General features: G+C 54.1%; 1 protein-coding gene across 2 annotated transcripts; it reads left to right on the top strand.

The window, feature by feature from the left end:
• Positions 1-1260: 1260 nt before the first annotated feature.
• IRF4 (interferon regulatory factor 4) lies at positions 1261-14470 on the top strand (the record flags this gene model as incomplete). 2 transcript variants are annotated; one of them, XM_079712871.1, is made up of 8 exons in its annotated part: positions 1261-1476; positions 2588-2774; positions 3549-3637; positions 4239-4380; positions 6434-6541; positions 8687-9040; positions 11459-11571; positions 14128-14470. In XM_079712871.1, the coding sequence occupies 8 exons, from the start codon at positions 1261-1263 to the stop codon at positions 14269-14271; spliced, it is 1353 nt and encodes a 450-aa protein (XP_079568997.1). In that variant the 3' UTR covers positions 14272-14470. The 2 variants fall into 2 exon arrangements, with proteins under 2 accessions (XP_079568997.1, XP_079568996.1); XM_079712870.1 differs by having other exon boundaries at positions 4236-4380.
• Positions 14471-15183: the final 713 nt, after the last annotated feature.

Genomic DNA, 15183 nt, shown 5'->3' with positions numbered 1-15183 from the left:
CTGCTTGAACTTGGGACTCACCGCTGCCCTCAGCTCCGCGTCGGGGTCAAGGTAAGACTTGGGTCGGGAAGGAGCACGGCTGCGAGGCGGGCACCACAGCGAACCTGGCGCGAGGCCAGAGGTCTCGGGATCCATCTCGAGGGCAGCGCAGGGGACCCAGCGTCGGCGCCAGCAGGGAGCACGCCCCTCGAGGGCGCCCCGACGCCCGTTCCATCCGCTCTTGGCCGGGCGCTCCCGAGGCCCCGGCGCCCATGGGTCGGCCCAGCCCGGGCCCGGGGAGGCCACGCTCTGGACCGGGTCGGATAACGAGCTCGTCGGGGCCCAGGCGTGGGCGAGGTGGGGCCGTCGAAAGGACCCACAGCGGGCGGCAGGCTTAACCGCAGGGGACGGTTCCCCCCCCCCCCCGCCACGCTTCTTCTGCTCCTCCTTGAGGGGCTCAAACTCACCTCGGCCTCCGGCTCTCGGCTTCCCGGCTGGTGGTGGAAGAGAGGCGCTCCGAATTTCGGCCGCTCCGGGCCCCGCGCTCCGCGATGGCACCTTCCCCGCCTCCGCTCTCCCCGGCCGGCCTCCGGCTCCAGCTGAAGCTCGGCGCGCGGGGATCCCCCGCTACGAGGCTGCGCGGCTCGCTAAGGCTGGCTCGCTCTCTGCCTCTTGGGGCTCGCGGGGCCCACCTGATGGTCGCCAGCTGCCGGGGCAAAGAGTGCGGGTCCTGGAGAAGGCCGCGGGGGGAGCTGCGGGCGCCGCGCGCCTGGAACGCCGGCCCGAAGGGGATCCCGCGTGCGAGACACGCCGGGCCACCAAGGGAGTGGGAACTTGGGAGAGGGCACGAGTGGAAACTGACAGTGGCGCGGGAAATGGACTGGCCTCGAATCGGGCCCGGGCAGGGGAGCGGCAGCTACGAGTGCGCAGAGTGTCACGCGCGGTGGCGGCGGGAGCGCGAAGGCCGGAGCCGCGAGTCTGGGCAGCGCGCGGGCTCCGGGGCGCGACAAGAATGGAGAGTCCGGAAGGTGGGGTGGGAGGACGGCCTCCGGGGAGGCGGCAGGACGGCGCGCGCCCAGGGCGCCAGCCGGGCAGGCTGAGAGGTGCCTTCTCTTGGGACCTTAGGCGCCCCCGACTCGGTAGCGCGCGCCTCGCCGCCGCCTCGGAGACTCCGGGGCCTCGTGGTCATTGCCGGAGGGCGGCCCTCCTTTCCCCCGCAGCGCAGAGCGGGAGCAGGAGCGGATCTTGGGCGCGCGAGGGAGCTGTGCCGGCGCGCTGGACATGAACCTGGAGGGCAGCAGCCGAGGCGGCGAGTTCGGCATGAGCTCCGTGAGCTGCGGCAACGGGAAGCTCCGCCAGTGGCTGATCGACCAGATCGACAGCGGCAAGTACCCCGGGCTGGTGTGGGAGAACGAGGAGAAGAGCATCTTCCGCATCCCCTGGAAGCACGCGGGCAAGCAGGACTACAACCGCGAGGAGGACGCCGCGCTCTTCAAGGTGCCTGGGGCGCGGCTCGGGGGGGCCAGCGGCCCGCGCGGCCCGACCTGACCCGGGCTCGGTGGGCCCCGTGCGCAGCCGGCAGGCCGGCGGTTCTCAGCGCGGAGGGAAGCGCGGGCGCCCCGGAGCGCCGGCTGGCCAGCGTCCCAAGCCCTGGGATAAGGAGAGGGCTCAGCTTCTCTAGTGACTTCACAGAGGGAGGGCCGGGTCCCAGGTCAGAGCGCGTGGGGCGCGCCGTCCCCGAGGGTCAGATGCCGGAGGCTCGCCCACCAGGGAGAGGGGCGGGCGGTCCAAGGCCGCCCCGCTGTTTCCGCCGCAGCCTCTCTGTGAACCTCTGGATCCCTCTTCGCCTCCCTTGATCCACACGCGTCTGTGTCTCAGGCTCCCCTTCTGTGAACGCCGGCGGCTGTGCTGGGCTGTGCTCCTCTGCGTCTGTTCTCTCCCATCTCTCCCTGAACATTTTTTCCTCTTCTCACTCTCCGTCTCCGGCCTGCACTCTCCTAGCTCTCTCTCCTCTCTGGTCCTTCCATCTGTGTGTCTCCCAATGTCTCCCTGTCTCTGTCTGACTCCGTCTTTCCAAGTCTCTCTGGAAAGTTCTCTGCAGGTCTCTCTCCCATCCCCATCCCCTTTGTGTTTCTCTCTCTTCCTCTTTCTCCCCTCTGTCCCTCTCAGGGTCCGTCTGGGGGTTTCTCTCTTGCCCTCTGTGTGTGCGTCCCTGTCCTGACCGTTCGCAGTTTACCCAGCGACCTGCGCATTAGGGCCCAGCCCTACCACCAGTGGGCAGAGCAGGCGAAGGGGACTTCCTCAGGGAACTGGCTTGCAGAATACCTCAGATCCTCTGACGTCCAGAGGTGCTCTGTGGGTGGGCCCTCACCCCACAGCTCTGTCCCTGCTTCCAAGCCAACGCGCCAGACTCCGTGGGTGGAGCCCTTCCAGGGGCCCTCCAGTCTCACCCGCCTTTTACAAACACCCGCTGTCTTTCTGTCCCATGTTTTGGGCAACGGTGTGAACCTGAAGGCCCTGACACCATTCTTTCCTTCACAAATACAATTCCCAGATTCATTTTTGAAAGACCTGTGTCTTAACTTTTTTCCCTCTTCTTTCCCACCAGGCTTGGGCGCTGTTTAAAGGAAAGTTTCGGGAAGGCATCGACAAGCCGGACCCTCCTACCTGGAAGACACGTCTGCGATGCGCTCTGAACAAGAGCAACGACTTCGAGGAACTGGTGGAGCGCAGCCAGCTGGACATCTCTGAGCCCTACAAGGTGTACAGGATCGTGCCTGAGGGGGCCAAGAAAGGTGGGCTCCCTGGGTTGGGCCACCAGGCACTTCAATGCCGCACTTTCACTGTGAGGGTCCCTTTCTCTGTTTGCTGCTTTTTATAGCCCGCCTGCCTCAGCCCAGCAGGCGATTTGCCCAGGTTCTCTGGGTCATAAACTGAAATTCTCGTGGTTTTAGTGCAGAATAATTTCTCACACTCCAAGTCTCTACCTGTGTGCGTGCATGTGTGTGTGCTTTCCAGCAGTTCTACTACGATACGGGCCAAACTTCCAAGCCCCAAATGGAAAAGCTGAAGCTTTACTCATCCGTCAGTCTCTCGTGATTAGCCATTTTGTAGAAGGGAAGCGTTCATGATCCATATATTGTTACCATTCACAGTAATAGAAGTGTCAACATTTAGAGTGTGCCATGGTCAACTGGGGTGCTTATTAAAATTCAGATTCCCACTTGCCAAGCTTCTGACCTGTGTGTCAGAGTAGAGCCCAGGAATCTGCAATTTAGACAAACCGCTAGGTGACCTCACTAGCTGCGCATCTGGCTGGGGAGCCCTCGAGGCCACAAGGCCCATCACGCACGGGCTTCATCTGTTTCTCTCCTGTGCGCCATACATTGGACCTTGTAGGAACCAGTTTAATGGCCTGGATAAATAATTGCCCAAGGAAACTGTAGAAAAACGCCTTACTTGTCAGTACTGTGTTGTGCATTCTAGGAATTAAACTCTCAGGTATTTTTCTAAGCCCTTCCAGTTCCCTTTTTCAACACTGTGCGTCTCCCTTTGGCCCAAACACTCAGGAGCGAAGCAGCTGACCCTGGAGGAGCCACAGGTGCCCATGACCCACCCGTACAGCATGCCGGCTCCCTACTGCTCACTCCCAGCCCAGGTATGGGAGGGGCAGGGCTTCGAGGAGGGGAGGTCGGGTCTGCGTGAGGCCCCTGAGCCAGATCCCACACACCGGGAAAGCCCTGCAAGCAAAGCAGCAGAACTCCGTTTTTGCTGTTTGTCAATCTGCCAAACCAAATCCCGGGTCATTGGATGAACGTCTCAGTTCCCACCTGGTGTTGCTGGTTTGAAGTTAGGGAGGGGAGGGTGGGTGTGTCTGCCTGTCGGTTAGACTCTGAAATCTGGGAAACCGACCTCAGAGTCCAAGATTTTGGGAGCAGGGCTTTATCATGTGAAACCACAGGGCAGCTGATCCCTGCAGACGCTTCTGATGTGAATCACAGCTCTGTTTTATTCACTTTGCTGGTAAAGGAAGGCACATTTCCCTGCGGTACTTTGGTGCCAGGTTTACCCATATGATGAAGCCTCACATAGATCATCACTTTACAACACTGTCTCCATTGTGCCTTTTGGTTCTTCATGGCGGGTTTCCACCAAGCCTCTTCGGAAGATAAGGGAGCTCCCGAGGAGTCTGGGGACTCCCCGAGGCCATCCCCGGGCTGGTCGCTCTCCCCTCAGCTCCCCTCTGGCCCCTCCAGCAGGCTCACACCTACATGATGCCGCCCCACGACCGAGGCTGGAGAGAGTTCGTCCCTGATCAGCCCCACCCGGAGACCCCGTATCAGTGTCCTGTGACCTTCGGGCCTCGCAGCCACCACTGGCAAGGCCCAGCCTGTGAAAACGGTAAGGAGGGCGCTGGGGCAGCTCCTGTGGCCAGAGGGCCTGGCCCCGCCTGGTGTGTCCTCCGCACCGTCCCACGGCTCTCACCTCCTCCGAGCCGCTAGGAAAGGCCCCGCGTGCAGTGAAGGAGGGAAAAGGCCCCCAGAGGAGGACACCGAGGTTCACTGCCGCCTGGTCTGCTGTGTGCCAGGACCCAGGCTCGGGGCTGCCTCATGGAACCTTCTTTAGGCGTTGCAGGGATCTCGCCAGGCTCCTGGAAACTGCCCTGTTTGTATAGGGATTCGCTCACAGAATGTAAGCAACGTGCCCGAAGCTACTCGGTGAGAGTGAGGGCTGGGTTCAACTCCAGATCTCCCAGCTCCGGAGCCCGGCCACGTAGGACGGGGATGTCCGATTTCAGACTGGTTGGCTATATGTTTTAAATTAGCTACTTCACAAGTTAACATGTTTCTTCCTTCCTGAATAATCTTAAAGTTTATTTTTTAATCTTGGGCAAAAAGTAGTCGGTTTTGTCAGTCTTCCCAGAGAAGACTAGACTGTCCCTTAATGCTGACTGTCTCTGTCTACACTTCTGTGAAGTCAGCGTCCTGCAGCTGAGTGCAGGCACCCCTCCACAGGGACACCAGGAGATGGTTGCGCTGGAGGGTTTCTCTCAAGCAGTGGTGTGCCCACGGCAGTTGTTACTGGGACTAGAGTTGATAGTAAGAAGGGGATGAATAAATACTATGAAGAAAACATAAACGGTCTCCACAAAAGGGTGCCCGGTTGGTGTTGGTGCTGGACTAGATTAGATGTGGTCCCCCGGAGGCCTTCCCCAGACACCAGGCTGAGATCTCTCAGCGAAAGCACTAATTTGCTAAGTGCAGAGAAAATTTCACACAGTACGTTCGTGCAGCAAAGCACAAGCTTTCAGGACTTTTGAGCTGTTATTTAAATAGAAATCCTGAGACCGGTCAACACGCAGATGGTTTCGTGTGTTCTAGGAGTATTTTCTCCTTTTTCCAGCCAGGTCCGGGTCACCCTTGGCTTGTGGGATTGAAGACGTATGCCATTATTTAAGATCTGTACTGAGTGGCATGTTTACAGAAAAGCTGGGAATTTGGTTTTATTAGCTTCTCAAGAGTGATTTGCAGTGAAGGTTTGTTTTCCGTACTGTAGTGGGGGAATCAGCTGACGTTGGACGGGTTTCTGGAATTCAGACCCGGGTCCAGGGCATGAGCTCTGCTGAACTAGTGACCCTGGTGAAGAGGCAACGCCTAGAGCTGTGAGAGGATAGACTGGTGGACATATCTTGAAGCATGTGACATTAAATGACGCGCCAGCTCAACGAGGTTCTACCGCGTACTCTGCTGGCATTTAACACAGCACACGGCAGCTGTGCCGGCAAGGGACATGGCGCAGCCCCTCCTGATTCCAGAAGCAGCAACACAGGGAATGGGGACAAAGCCACGTGCAGGGTTTTGACCCGGCTCTTGGGCCTCAGGTCTCACGTAGAGAGACCTGGGCTCACAGCTCTGCTGCGAACTTGCTGTGTGAACAGCGGTGAATCACACTGTCTCTCTGAGCCTCAGTTACCCTGCGTATCAGACGGAGGAATGTTGGTCAAAGGGCACAAACTTCCACTGAGGAGATGGATAAGTTCTGGGGCTTCAGCCTGGCGAGCACAGTTAGCAATGCTCTGCTGTGTTGAAAGTTGCTAGGAAAGTAGGTCTGAAATGTTATCAGCGCGCACGCACGCGCACACACACACACACAGGTAATGATGTGAGGGTGGGAGGTGTTAACTAACAAAAAAAGGAAGGAAAGAAGGGAGGGAGGGAGAAGATGACGGAGGGCGACTCCAACTTCCCTCCGGCTGTGAAAAGGCTCCTCCCTCCTTCAGCCTTGGTTTTCCCGACTGGACCTCAGCCTCCTGGCCTCTCGAGGGCCCAGGCCCTCCCCTACTGGGCTAGTGCACCCCAGGGGCCGGCGGGCCCCCCTCAGGGAGCCACCGCCTCTCCATCTGCCTCCGAGGGACTCTGTTCAGACCGCATCTGATTTTTATTTGCAAATGCAGGTTGCCAGGTGACAGGAACCTTTTATGCTTGTGCCCCGCCCGAGTCCCAGGCCCCCGGGATCCCCATAGAGCCAAGCATAAGGTCTGCCGAAGCCTTGGCACTCTCAGGTGAGTGGGGCTCCCCGGAGGCGGCATCTGTGAGGGTCCCCTCACCTTTGGGTGGATTCGTGGGGTTGGTGAGCACAGCTGGGGCCTGGAGCGGGTGGACACCTCTGACTCCCAGCTGGGAGAACGAGGTTAGCGAAGTTAGCACCGCGAGGCCCGCTTCCGACCCTGATCCACTTCTGCGGGCTGGTCTGAACTGAGTCACTCTAAGCTCTGCACTGGCGTCTGACCGTCCAGGAATGTGCAGACCCTCCAGTTCCGTTTACCGAGGGCCTCCCTTCAGCCAGCACCCCCATGACACAGTGCAGCTTCTTGCAACAGTGCAGGGGCTGCTCGTTTTTGGAGCGCTCGTCATCCTTGCAGGCTTGGCCCCATCGGTTTCCCGGGACACGAGCTCTGGGTTCCCTGTCCTCGTCACGCTTGGTGTCTCAGGGAGGAGATCTCGCTCTTCCTCTGGGCATGATGCGTCTTGCAAACAAATACAGATCAGATCTGGCTTTTAGAGTCTGTTCTCTAAAGGAATCCCCATACCTCAGCGGTCTCGCCTGTTTTAAGGTAGATACCTCGAGGTTTACTGAGCACGTGTAGTGTATGTATATTTACTTTTTAGATAATGTTTTGATTGTTTTAAAATGAGATTTGCATATATTGAAAATGGATAGCTTAAGCTTCAGAATTCTCACCTTGCCCCCTGGCCTCTTTGAAAATCAACGACAGAAAACCTAAGCTGAATTCTCAAGGTTTCAGGAGAGGAGAGCTGGGGGCCCTTCCTTGCACCCAGGGGAGCCGGCCCACTATTGGGTTCCTTTCGGTTCTGAGATTCTGAAGGAAGCTTGCTGCCTTTCTTCTTAGGTGCTCCTGGACGGTGGAGGGAGGAGAGGTTTCTGAGCAGAAAGCCCTGTTTTTTTTTTAGGAACTTTCAAACCCTTTTCTTGAGCACGTAAGACTTGTGTGGGTGCCTGAAGAGTAGGAAATAAACAGCTATTTATATCCCCGTGACCTCGTGATTTCTGATGACGTTCAGTGAAATGAAACCTCGAGTGGCCGACACCCACTCCTCGGGGTTCACAGCGGCAGGAGACACACAGGAGGCTTGAGGCAGTGATGTGGGTTGTTTGAGTCTCAAAACCTGCCCTTGAGGGATGAGAGGCTTTTGTGGGTTTCTCTGGGTGTGCGCAGTACAGACTAATTACCAGCCTGGCCCGCTTATCGGAGGACTGCCACCCGCTCAGGTTTGAACCCCGCAGTCACCGTGGGAGCTGCTGCCTCTCAGGAAGCCCTTTGGCACATCAGGTCAGTGGCCCTTGGCAAACCTGGCTTGGTCCTTTCAGCCCATGGGTCACATTTTAAAGAAGGTTCTAAAATCAGCAGTTTCAAAAATGAGTTCATCTTGTTTAGTGTTTGAGAAGCACAGTTCTAGAGCCAGCCTCAGACTCAAACACAAAGTGAAGTGGGTCTCAGCGGACTTTACGCTTGGGACGTTTCCCTCACGAGGTAATTTTATTATACAAGTGGTACGTACACAGTGGAAAAATAACTTAAAAATCAGAAAAGCAAAAAATGGAAAATAGAAACGTCATAGTCCCACCACCCAGAGATCACCACTGTCAAGGTTTATGCTTCCCAAAACTTCAATGCGTACTTGGATGTGTATAATTTTTTTAATGTAACTGGTATCATATTGACATTTTAGGGTAGTTTTAGATATGTGGGCATATTTGCTTTTTTTTCTGAAACACCATTGTACTCTTTTTGCTAGTAGAAATTATTTAAACTTAGGGTTTACTTCTTCCAAAATCAAAACTGATTGCCGTGCTTAAAATGAACTTTTGTTTGGTGGCACATGGCTCACTGTATTAGACTTAAGTGTTGTCAGCACCACCCCTGTGCTCTCCCACCCCCCCAAAATCCATGTCCCACACATTTGGAAAATGCTGAGCTAGAGGACATTACACAGACTCGTACAGAACTTCTCCACCATGGGGTGAGTCTCCAGGAGGGACGTAAGGCCTCGCAACGTCTGTCCCCCAGGCCCCTTCTTACGAGCGTCCCACCAAGGATACTTTGCTCTGGGCGGTCATTTGGCATCCCGGTGGGCACCAGCACCTTGACTCCTTAGCACTGACCCCGACGGGTCTGTGTTTGCAGACTGCCGGCTCCACATCTGCCTGTACTACCGGGAAGTCCTGGTGAAAGAGCTGACCACGTCCAGCCCCGAAGGCTGCCGGCTCTCCCACGCCCACACCTATGATGCCAGCAGCCTGGACCAGGTCCTCTTTCCCTACCCGGAGGACAACGGCCAGAGGAAGAACATCGAGAAGCTGCTGAGCCACCTGGAAAGGGGCGTGGTCCTCTGGATGGCCCCCGACGGGCTTTACGCCAAGAGGCTGTGCCAGAGCAGGGTCTACTGGGACGGGCCCCTGGCACTGTGCAGCGACCGGCCCAACAAGCTGGAGAGAGACCAGGCCTGCAAGCTCTTTGACACGCAGCAGTTCCTATCAGGTGAGGTGGCGCATGTCTGCCGGAACGGGCCCTACCTATGAGGCTTGGGGAGGCTGGAGCTGGCGACGGCACGCCCGCCACGGGGGGCAGAGGCCGCAGGCCACTCCCAGCAGGTCTTCCTCCTGTGAGCCCTTGAGCCCGCGGGGCCCGATCCCAGAGTAGGTCTCCTGTTGGTCCGCCTGCCACCCCATCAGCAGAGGGTTGTGGAGAGAGGAGATTGTCGGGCGCTGTGGTTCAGCCTGAGGTCTTGAAATGCTGGGATTCATCCAATACTCACCAACTAATAAGGTTCATATTTTACTGGCCAGTGTTCTCAGCAAGCATATCTTTTGATGTTTCAGCTCTTTTAAGGTTCCTAGAAAAATCGTAAGGTTATACGTATACTGTGAGTGTCCGTGGTTCTGAGATGTATCAACCCTGAGCAGATGCTTTCCAGCAGCTGGGACCACGGGCGACTGTGTTGAACTGATTTTGCAGAGGGGAAATTATGAGACGGTTTTGATTGTTTCTAGGTTTCAAATCACATTTTCCAGAACCAGTAGGTTTTGTTTTCCTAGTTTTGATTGCATGACAATTCAGTCAGCCCTGGGCCGGCTTTTGTGAGGCCTTCGGCCGCCTTCTGGTGGAAGGTGGTCCAGAGTTTCCACTTAGCTGTCCCCATTCACAGTGCTGCTTCTGGACGGAGAAGCGGTTCTCCCTGCTGGCTACTGCCCGTGCTTCCTCGACCTCATTCTTAACTCTTCTCGTACAGGCGCGTCCTCAGAAACACCCTGTGTCTTTGGGCTGTCACGGGCCCCTCCTTTCCCTGAAGCTGCTTCGCGATTCAGTTTGCGTAAAGCACAAAGCGGCTGTGTGCTCCACCACCAAAGACACTCGCTCAGCCTTTGGGGCTCCAGTGGCCCACATTTGCTTAGGCTCCTCCAAATTCTCTTTTGCTGCCCCAAACAAACATGTCCCTGGATGACTCACCCTCCCCCAGAGGCAAAATGGGAGGAAGAGGGAGAGCTGAGGCTCTGGTCTCCAGGCAGCCCCTCCCGACCCAAGCCGTGAGCTGCCTCCGAGCGGACTGTTCTGTCCATCCTGGGGCCCAGCGTGTGGACCGAGGGGGACTCCGAGGAGGGGCCGAGGGCCGCACCTCTGGGGTCTGAAAGAGCCCTGGCTTTGGATCTCCTCCAAGGCCGTGGGTCTTGGAAGCAGAAGACATGCTGGGCCGGGGGCTTCATCCAGGGAAGGGGCCTGCTTCTCTGGCACGCGGGACGCCGGCAGTCGGCCTCCTGGGGCGGTGCGCTCGCTCATGTTTGCCTGCAACCAAGAGCTGCTTTGGTTTGGCTGCTTCCTCTGTGACCCAGGGCTGTGCTCCGTGCCCAGCGCAGCCTCTTATCTTGAAGTGTTTACTGAGCTTCAAGGAGGAAACTGTGAACTAAGAAGCTGCAGCTGCAGACCAGCCCCGCAGCCGCGGATTCCCGCGAACATTCTTGAGCTACCAGGCATCTCGGCCGACTTTTTCAGAGAACTGTGCCAACGCGGCAGGCGTGGGTGTCACCTCCCACCTCGCACTGTGGAAGCTTTGCACACGTTCTGCCGAAGTCGGTTAGGTTTGATTTGAATTCTGGAAGAAAAAAAAGCAGGAAGTCAAATGGTCCAGTGAGTGAGCTAGAAACTTCTCTTCGGTTGAAGAGAACAGTGGAAATCTTTGACATCCACCCATTCAGGCCCCGCAGCCTGCTGGGGACAGCCCCGCCGTGCAGCGGCTCACGTCTGATGAGGCAGCAGCGCAGCTCTGCAGACGGGCGAGCGCCTGCGTGAGCGTGCTTCTGCTGGGGACCTGACGTTTGACCCTAGAGGACAAGCAGGACAGCCGGAGGCCTGAGGGTGGGCGGGGACAGTGTCCCATCAGGGTGAACGCAGGCGCCTTCGGGACACGCATCCACAAAGGTGGGCCCAGCGCTTCATCCAGCGCGCCCTCCCACCTCAAACCCACGGCCGCCCCTTACGGGCTCAGTCTCCCAGATTCTGCGGTGCCCAAGTCACGCGGACCAAGGGTTTGAGGGCTCAGCAGCTCTGAGATGAGGTTTTTAAGTCATCCTGGATCAAGTCAGAAAAGTCTGATTTTAAAAGCAGATTTCTCCTTGTGTGAGTGATTCTTTTGGCTCCATTTCCTTTTCTTCCTCCTTCACCCCTTCCTGCTGCCTTCGCCTCCTCTGGGTCCAAGGCTGCAGAGCAAGGTTGCCCCTCTTAGGGCGTGGCCCCCTTGAAGTGGAGGCGGGGCCTCGGGAGAGACCCGCGGGAACACGCGTGTGCACTCCTGGGTCTGCTCCCACCCTCCCCCCTGCGCTGCCTCCACATCAGCGTGGGCTCCCTCCCCAGCCTGCGTCCAGCGCTCGGCTTTCTGAGCGGTTTCTCTCGCGGTCTCTGCAGAGCTCCAAGCCTTTGCTCACCACGGCCGGCCTCTGCCAAGGTTCCAGGTGACGCTGTGCTTCGGGGAAGAGTTTCCAGATCCCCAGAGGCAACGGAAGCTCATTACTGCTCACGTGAGTGTCCGGTCACCTTCGGGTGTTTGAGTTTCCCTGACCTTCGTCAGGGGCAGGGCCCCATTTAGAGAAGTTCAGATGAGAAGTAAGTGTCCAGGGACCTGGGCAGAGGGGATGGAGGGAGGGAAGGTGTCCAGTGAGTGGTGCAGGGGTGCAGCCCAAGGACCATGTGCCTCCCAGCCCTGGACATCTGCTCATCACCGCTAGGGGTGACCTCCAGCCCTGGGCGGCACCCGTCCCATCTTTTTTATTTTTCAAGGAAATTGTCATATTCCCATTTTATAGGGTTTTAAAAGGATGATGCTCAAAGTTGCCCTTTAAAGTTCTTCACGTTTAATATTGCTTTTAAAATGCCATCCAGCTGATCTTCACTCGAAGGGGAAGCTTTTCCCAAGTGGGAAGCTGTCCACTGACTTGAGTATTTTATAGGCCCCCTCCAAATGTCCCCCCCAAATCCTCTTTTATCTCTGGATTTTTAGAAACTATTTAATTTTTGGAAACCAAAGGCCATGTGCTATTTGGAGGCGTGAAATCTCTCAAGGACTTCAAGTAGCTCAGGCCACGGTCATGTTCTCCAACAGAGCTTAAGATGCATTCACCTGTGCAAAGTAAACATCTTTCACAGGAAAGGAAAGAAAAAGGGTTAGATAGATAACATGTAGCATTAATTTGCCACAGAAAACAGAGTTTTGAATACTTAAGATTTTTGAATTTGAAATTTGAAGACTCTGTATTACTACATACCTGCAAGGGTTATTAATGGGCCCAGGTAATGAGCAGCAACAGGTAAAAAGTTACATCAAATAATAACAGAATTCAAGTCAGATTTTATTTTATTTTTTTAGACATCTTTATTGGAGTATAATTGCTTTACAATGGTGTGTTAGTTTCTGCTGTATAACAAAGTGAATCAGCTATACGTACACATATATCCCCATATCCCCTCCCTCTTGCGTCTCCCTCCCACCCTCCCTATCCCACCCCTCTAGGTGGTCACAAAGCACCGAGCTGATCTCCCTGTGCTATGTGGCTGCTTCCCACTAGCTATCTATTTTACGTTTGGTAGTGTATATATGTCCATGCCACTCTCTCACTTCGTCCCAGCTTACCCTTCCCCCTCCCCGTGTCCTCAAGTCCATTCTCTACGTCTGTGTCTTTATTCCTGTCCTGCCCCTAGGTTCTTCAGAACCATTTTTATTTTAGATTCCATATATATGTGTTAGCATACGGTATTTGTTTTTCTCTTTCTGACTTACTTCCCTCCGTATGACAGACTCTAGGTCCATCCACCTCACTACAAATAACTCAATTTCGTTTCTTTTTATGGCTGAGTAATATTCCATTGTATATATATGTGCCAAATCTTCCTTATCCATTCATCTGGCGATGGACACTTAGGTTGCTTCCATGTCCTGGCAATTGTAAATAGAGCTGCAATGAACATTGTGGTACATCTAATAATGTTCCTTATTGAAATCTGAAATAAAACACTATCTAATCATAAACACACACCCCCTGCTTCTTAATTATAAAATCAAAAAACAACCAACCAATAAACAGAAATATAGTCCCCATAAACTTTAGAGTTTTCTCATGGCTTTTCTCCAGTGATCGATAGATTTATTAATATAATAACTGATTCTTGTTAACAACTGTCAAAGGACTAAATAGTCTCGGTCCTGGTGAGTAACATCTCTGAAGGCAGTGGTGATCCCCCGCGTCTGAGTCTCAGGGCTCAGACACAAGGGCCTGGGTTGGTGAGGACGTAGCCGCAGCTGGGACCATGAGCCCGAGTTGCTGGAGGACGGGCACGTGTGCACCTCCTGCTCCTTGTATTATGGATTTAATTTACTTCAGTTACCTCAGATGAGTTATGCTTAAGTCATTTTATGTCAAATAACATAAAGGCTCACGTTACTAGCACAGTCGATTGGCTGAAAGCATTCGGATCTCTTAGATGCTGCAAATTCAGGAAAAGCTGAATGTTGGATACTTTCTGGTGAATGTGGTCCACACTAATAACCAAACTAGAGGACTCTTGGGTCAGTTAACTTCTCTTTTTCCACAGTAGCAGTTTTGCTGTTGTTTGGTTTTGCTTCTTTCTTTTATCTTTGGTTTAGAAATATACAGATTACCAGGTCATCCACGAATTGTAAATCACTGAGCCCCTCATCCCTGTCAAACTGGAGATGTGGAAAAATAAATCCATTGGCCTAAATTACCCGATTACCTTAAATTTACCTTTAACTTGGTCGTTTTTTCTGATTTGCTTCATTCAGTCCTAGTTTAACGTAAATTTCAAGCGGCAGTTGGTTTACAAGTACCATCTTTACCTTTCCCTTCAACTGAAACCCAGAATTAAGTATATTCTGTTTATAGGTTGGTGTATGTAAGGACTCACAAAAAATCAGTTCTCCAGAAGGCTCCCAGTATGACGTGTTTTGATGAGTCATAGCACCTAACTTTAGACTTGACTGTATACTTAGATATGGAGGGTTATTGCAGGATGTTAGAAAAAAGAGCTCAGTAACATCTTTTTTCAATCTTTCACTAAAGGTCGAACCTCTGCTAGCCAGGCAGCTGTATTATTTTGCTCAGCAAAACAGTGGACATTTCCTGAGAGGCTACGACTTACCCGAGCACGTCAGCAGCCCCGAGGATTTCCACAGGCCCATCCGCCACTCCGCCATCCAAGAGTGAGAGCGCCAAGACCAGAGACGCTGCTTCACTGTAAAGAAAGAGAACAGCTGACTGAAGCCCTACTTTTTCTTTTGAGGAATGTGGAAACTGGGGCTTCAGTCCCACACCTGAGGAAAACATTTAATTGGCAGATGAGCTTTTTCCAAAAGGAAGAATGGTATTCAGGGTCTTCTGTAGACCCTGACGATAATGTGAAAACTCACTAAAATGTGTTTACATTTACTGAAATGCCATGTCCAGTTTGATGTGGACTCTTTCTTGCGTGAAGACTGAGAAACCTGTGTTTCAGTGCTGACCACTAAGGACGGCATGAAGGCGCCCAAGTGCTGTTCTGTTTCTCAGGGAAGTAGAACCTAAGTTTGAGTCTGCTCTGCCCACAGGAGAAATGTACCAACACCTGTGGACGGCTGCTCTGTAGGAAATGCTTGCTGATAGAAGGACACAGACTCAGCCCTGGGGGTCCCTCCCCAGGAGGGCCCCCGCCCACCTCCCATCCACGCTCCCTATGGCCCCAGAAGCCAGTAGGCGAGACTCTGCCATGTTTTCTTGAGCCAAAAGCATTAGAGCCGCCCTGAATAGCATTTTGTCTACTAATGACTGGTTAAGATAGTTGTCTTTTTGTCTCTCATTCTATAGAAATTATTGCTAAAATTTTTTTCTTAAAAACAGCAACAAAAAAAGACAGATCAACAGTCCAGGTACTAAAGGTGTATTTTTGAAACTTGGTCGACATTTCCCCTCTTGTCCTGCTTGTTTGTTAGGCGACCAGTTACCATGGCAACACTAAGAGGAGGAGCCCCTACTTGTCCCGGTGGTGAGTCCTGTAGGGAAGGGAGGACAGGGCTTCACAGATTGAGTAACCGCAGAGGCTCAGTGAGCTGTTTTTGCTTATTTGGTATATTATATGCTTCC

The sequence above is a fragment of the Hyperoodon ampullatus genome (assembly GCF_949752795.1).
Source record: "Hyperoodon ampullatus genome assembly, chromosome: 10".
In the NCBI taxonomy this organism is placed as follows: Eukaryota; Metazoa; Chordata; class Mammalia; order Artiodactyla; family Ziphiidae; genus Hyperoodon; species Hyperoodon ampullatus.
Note: the sequence above shows the minus strand (reverse complement) of the source record. Positions and strands in the feature narration are given on the sequence as shown.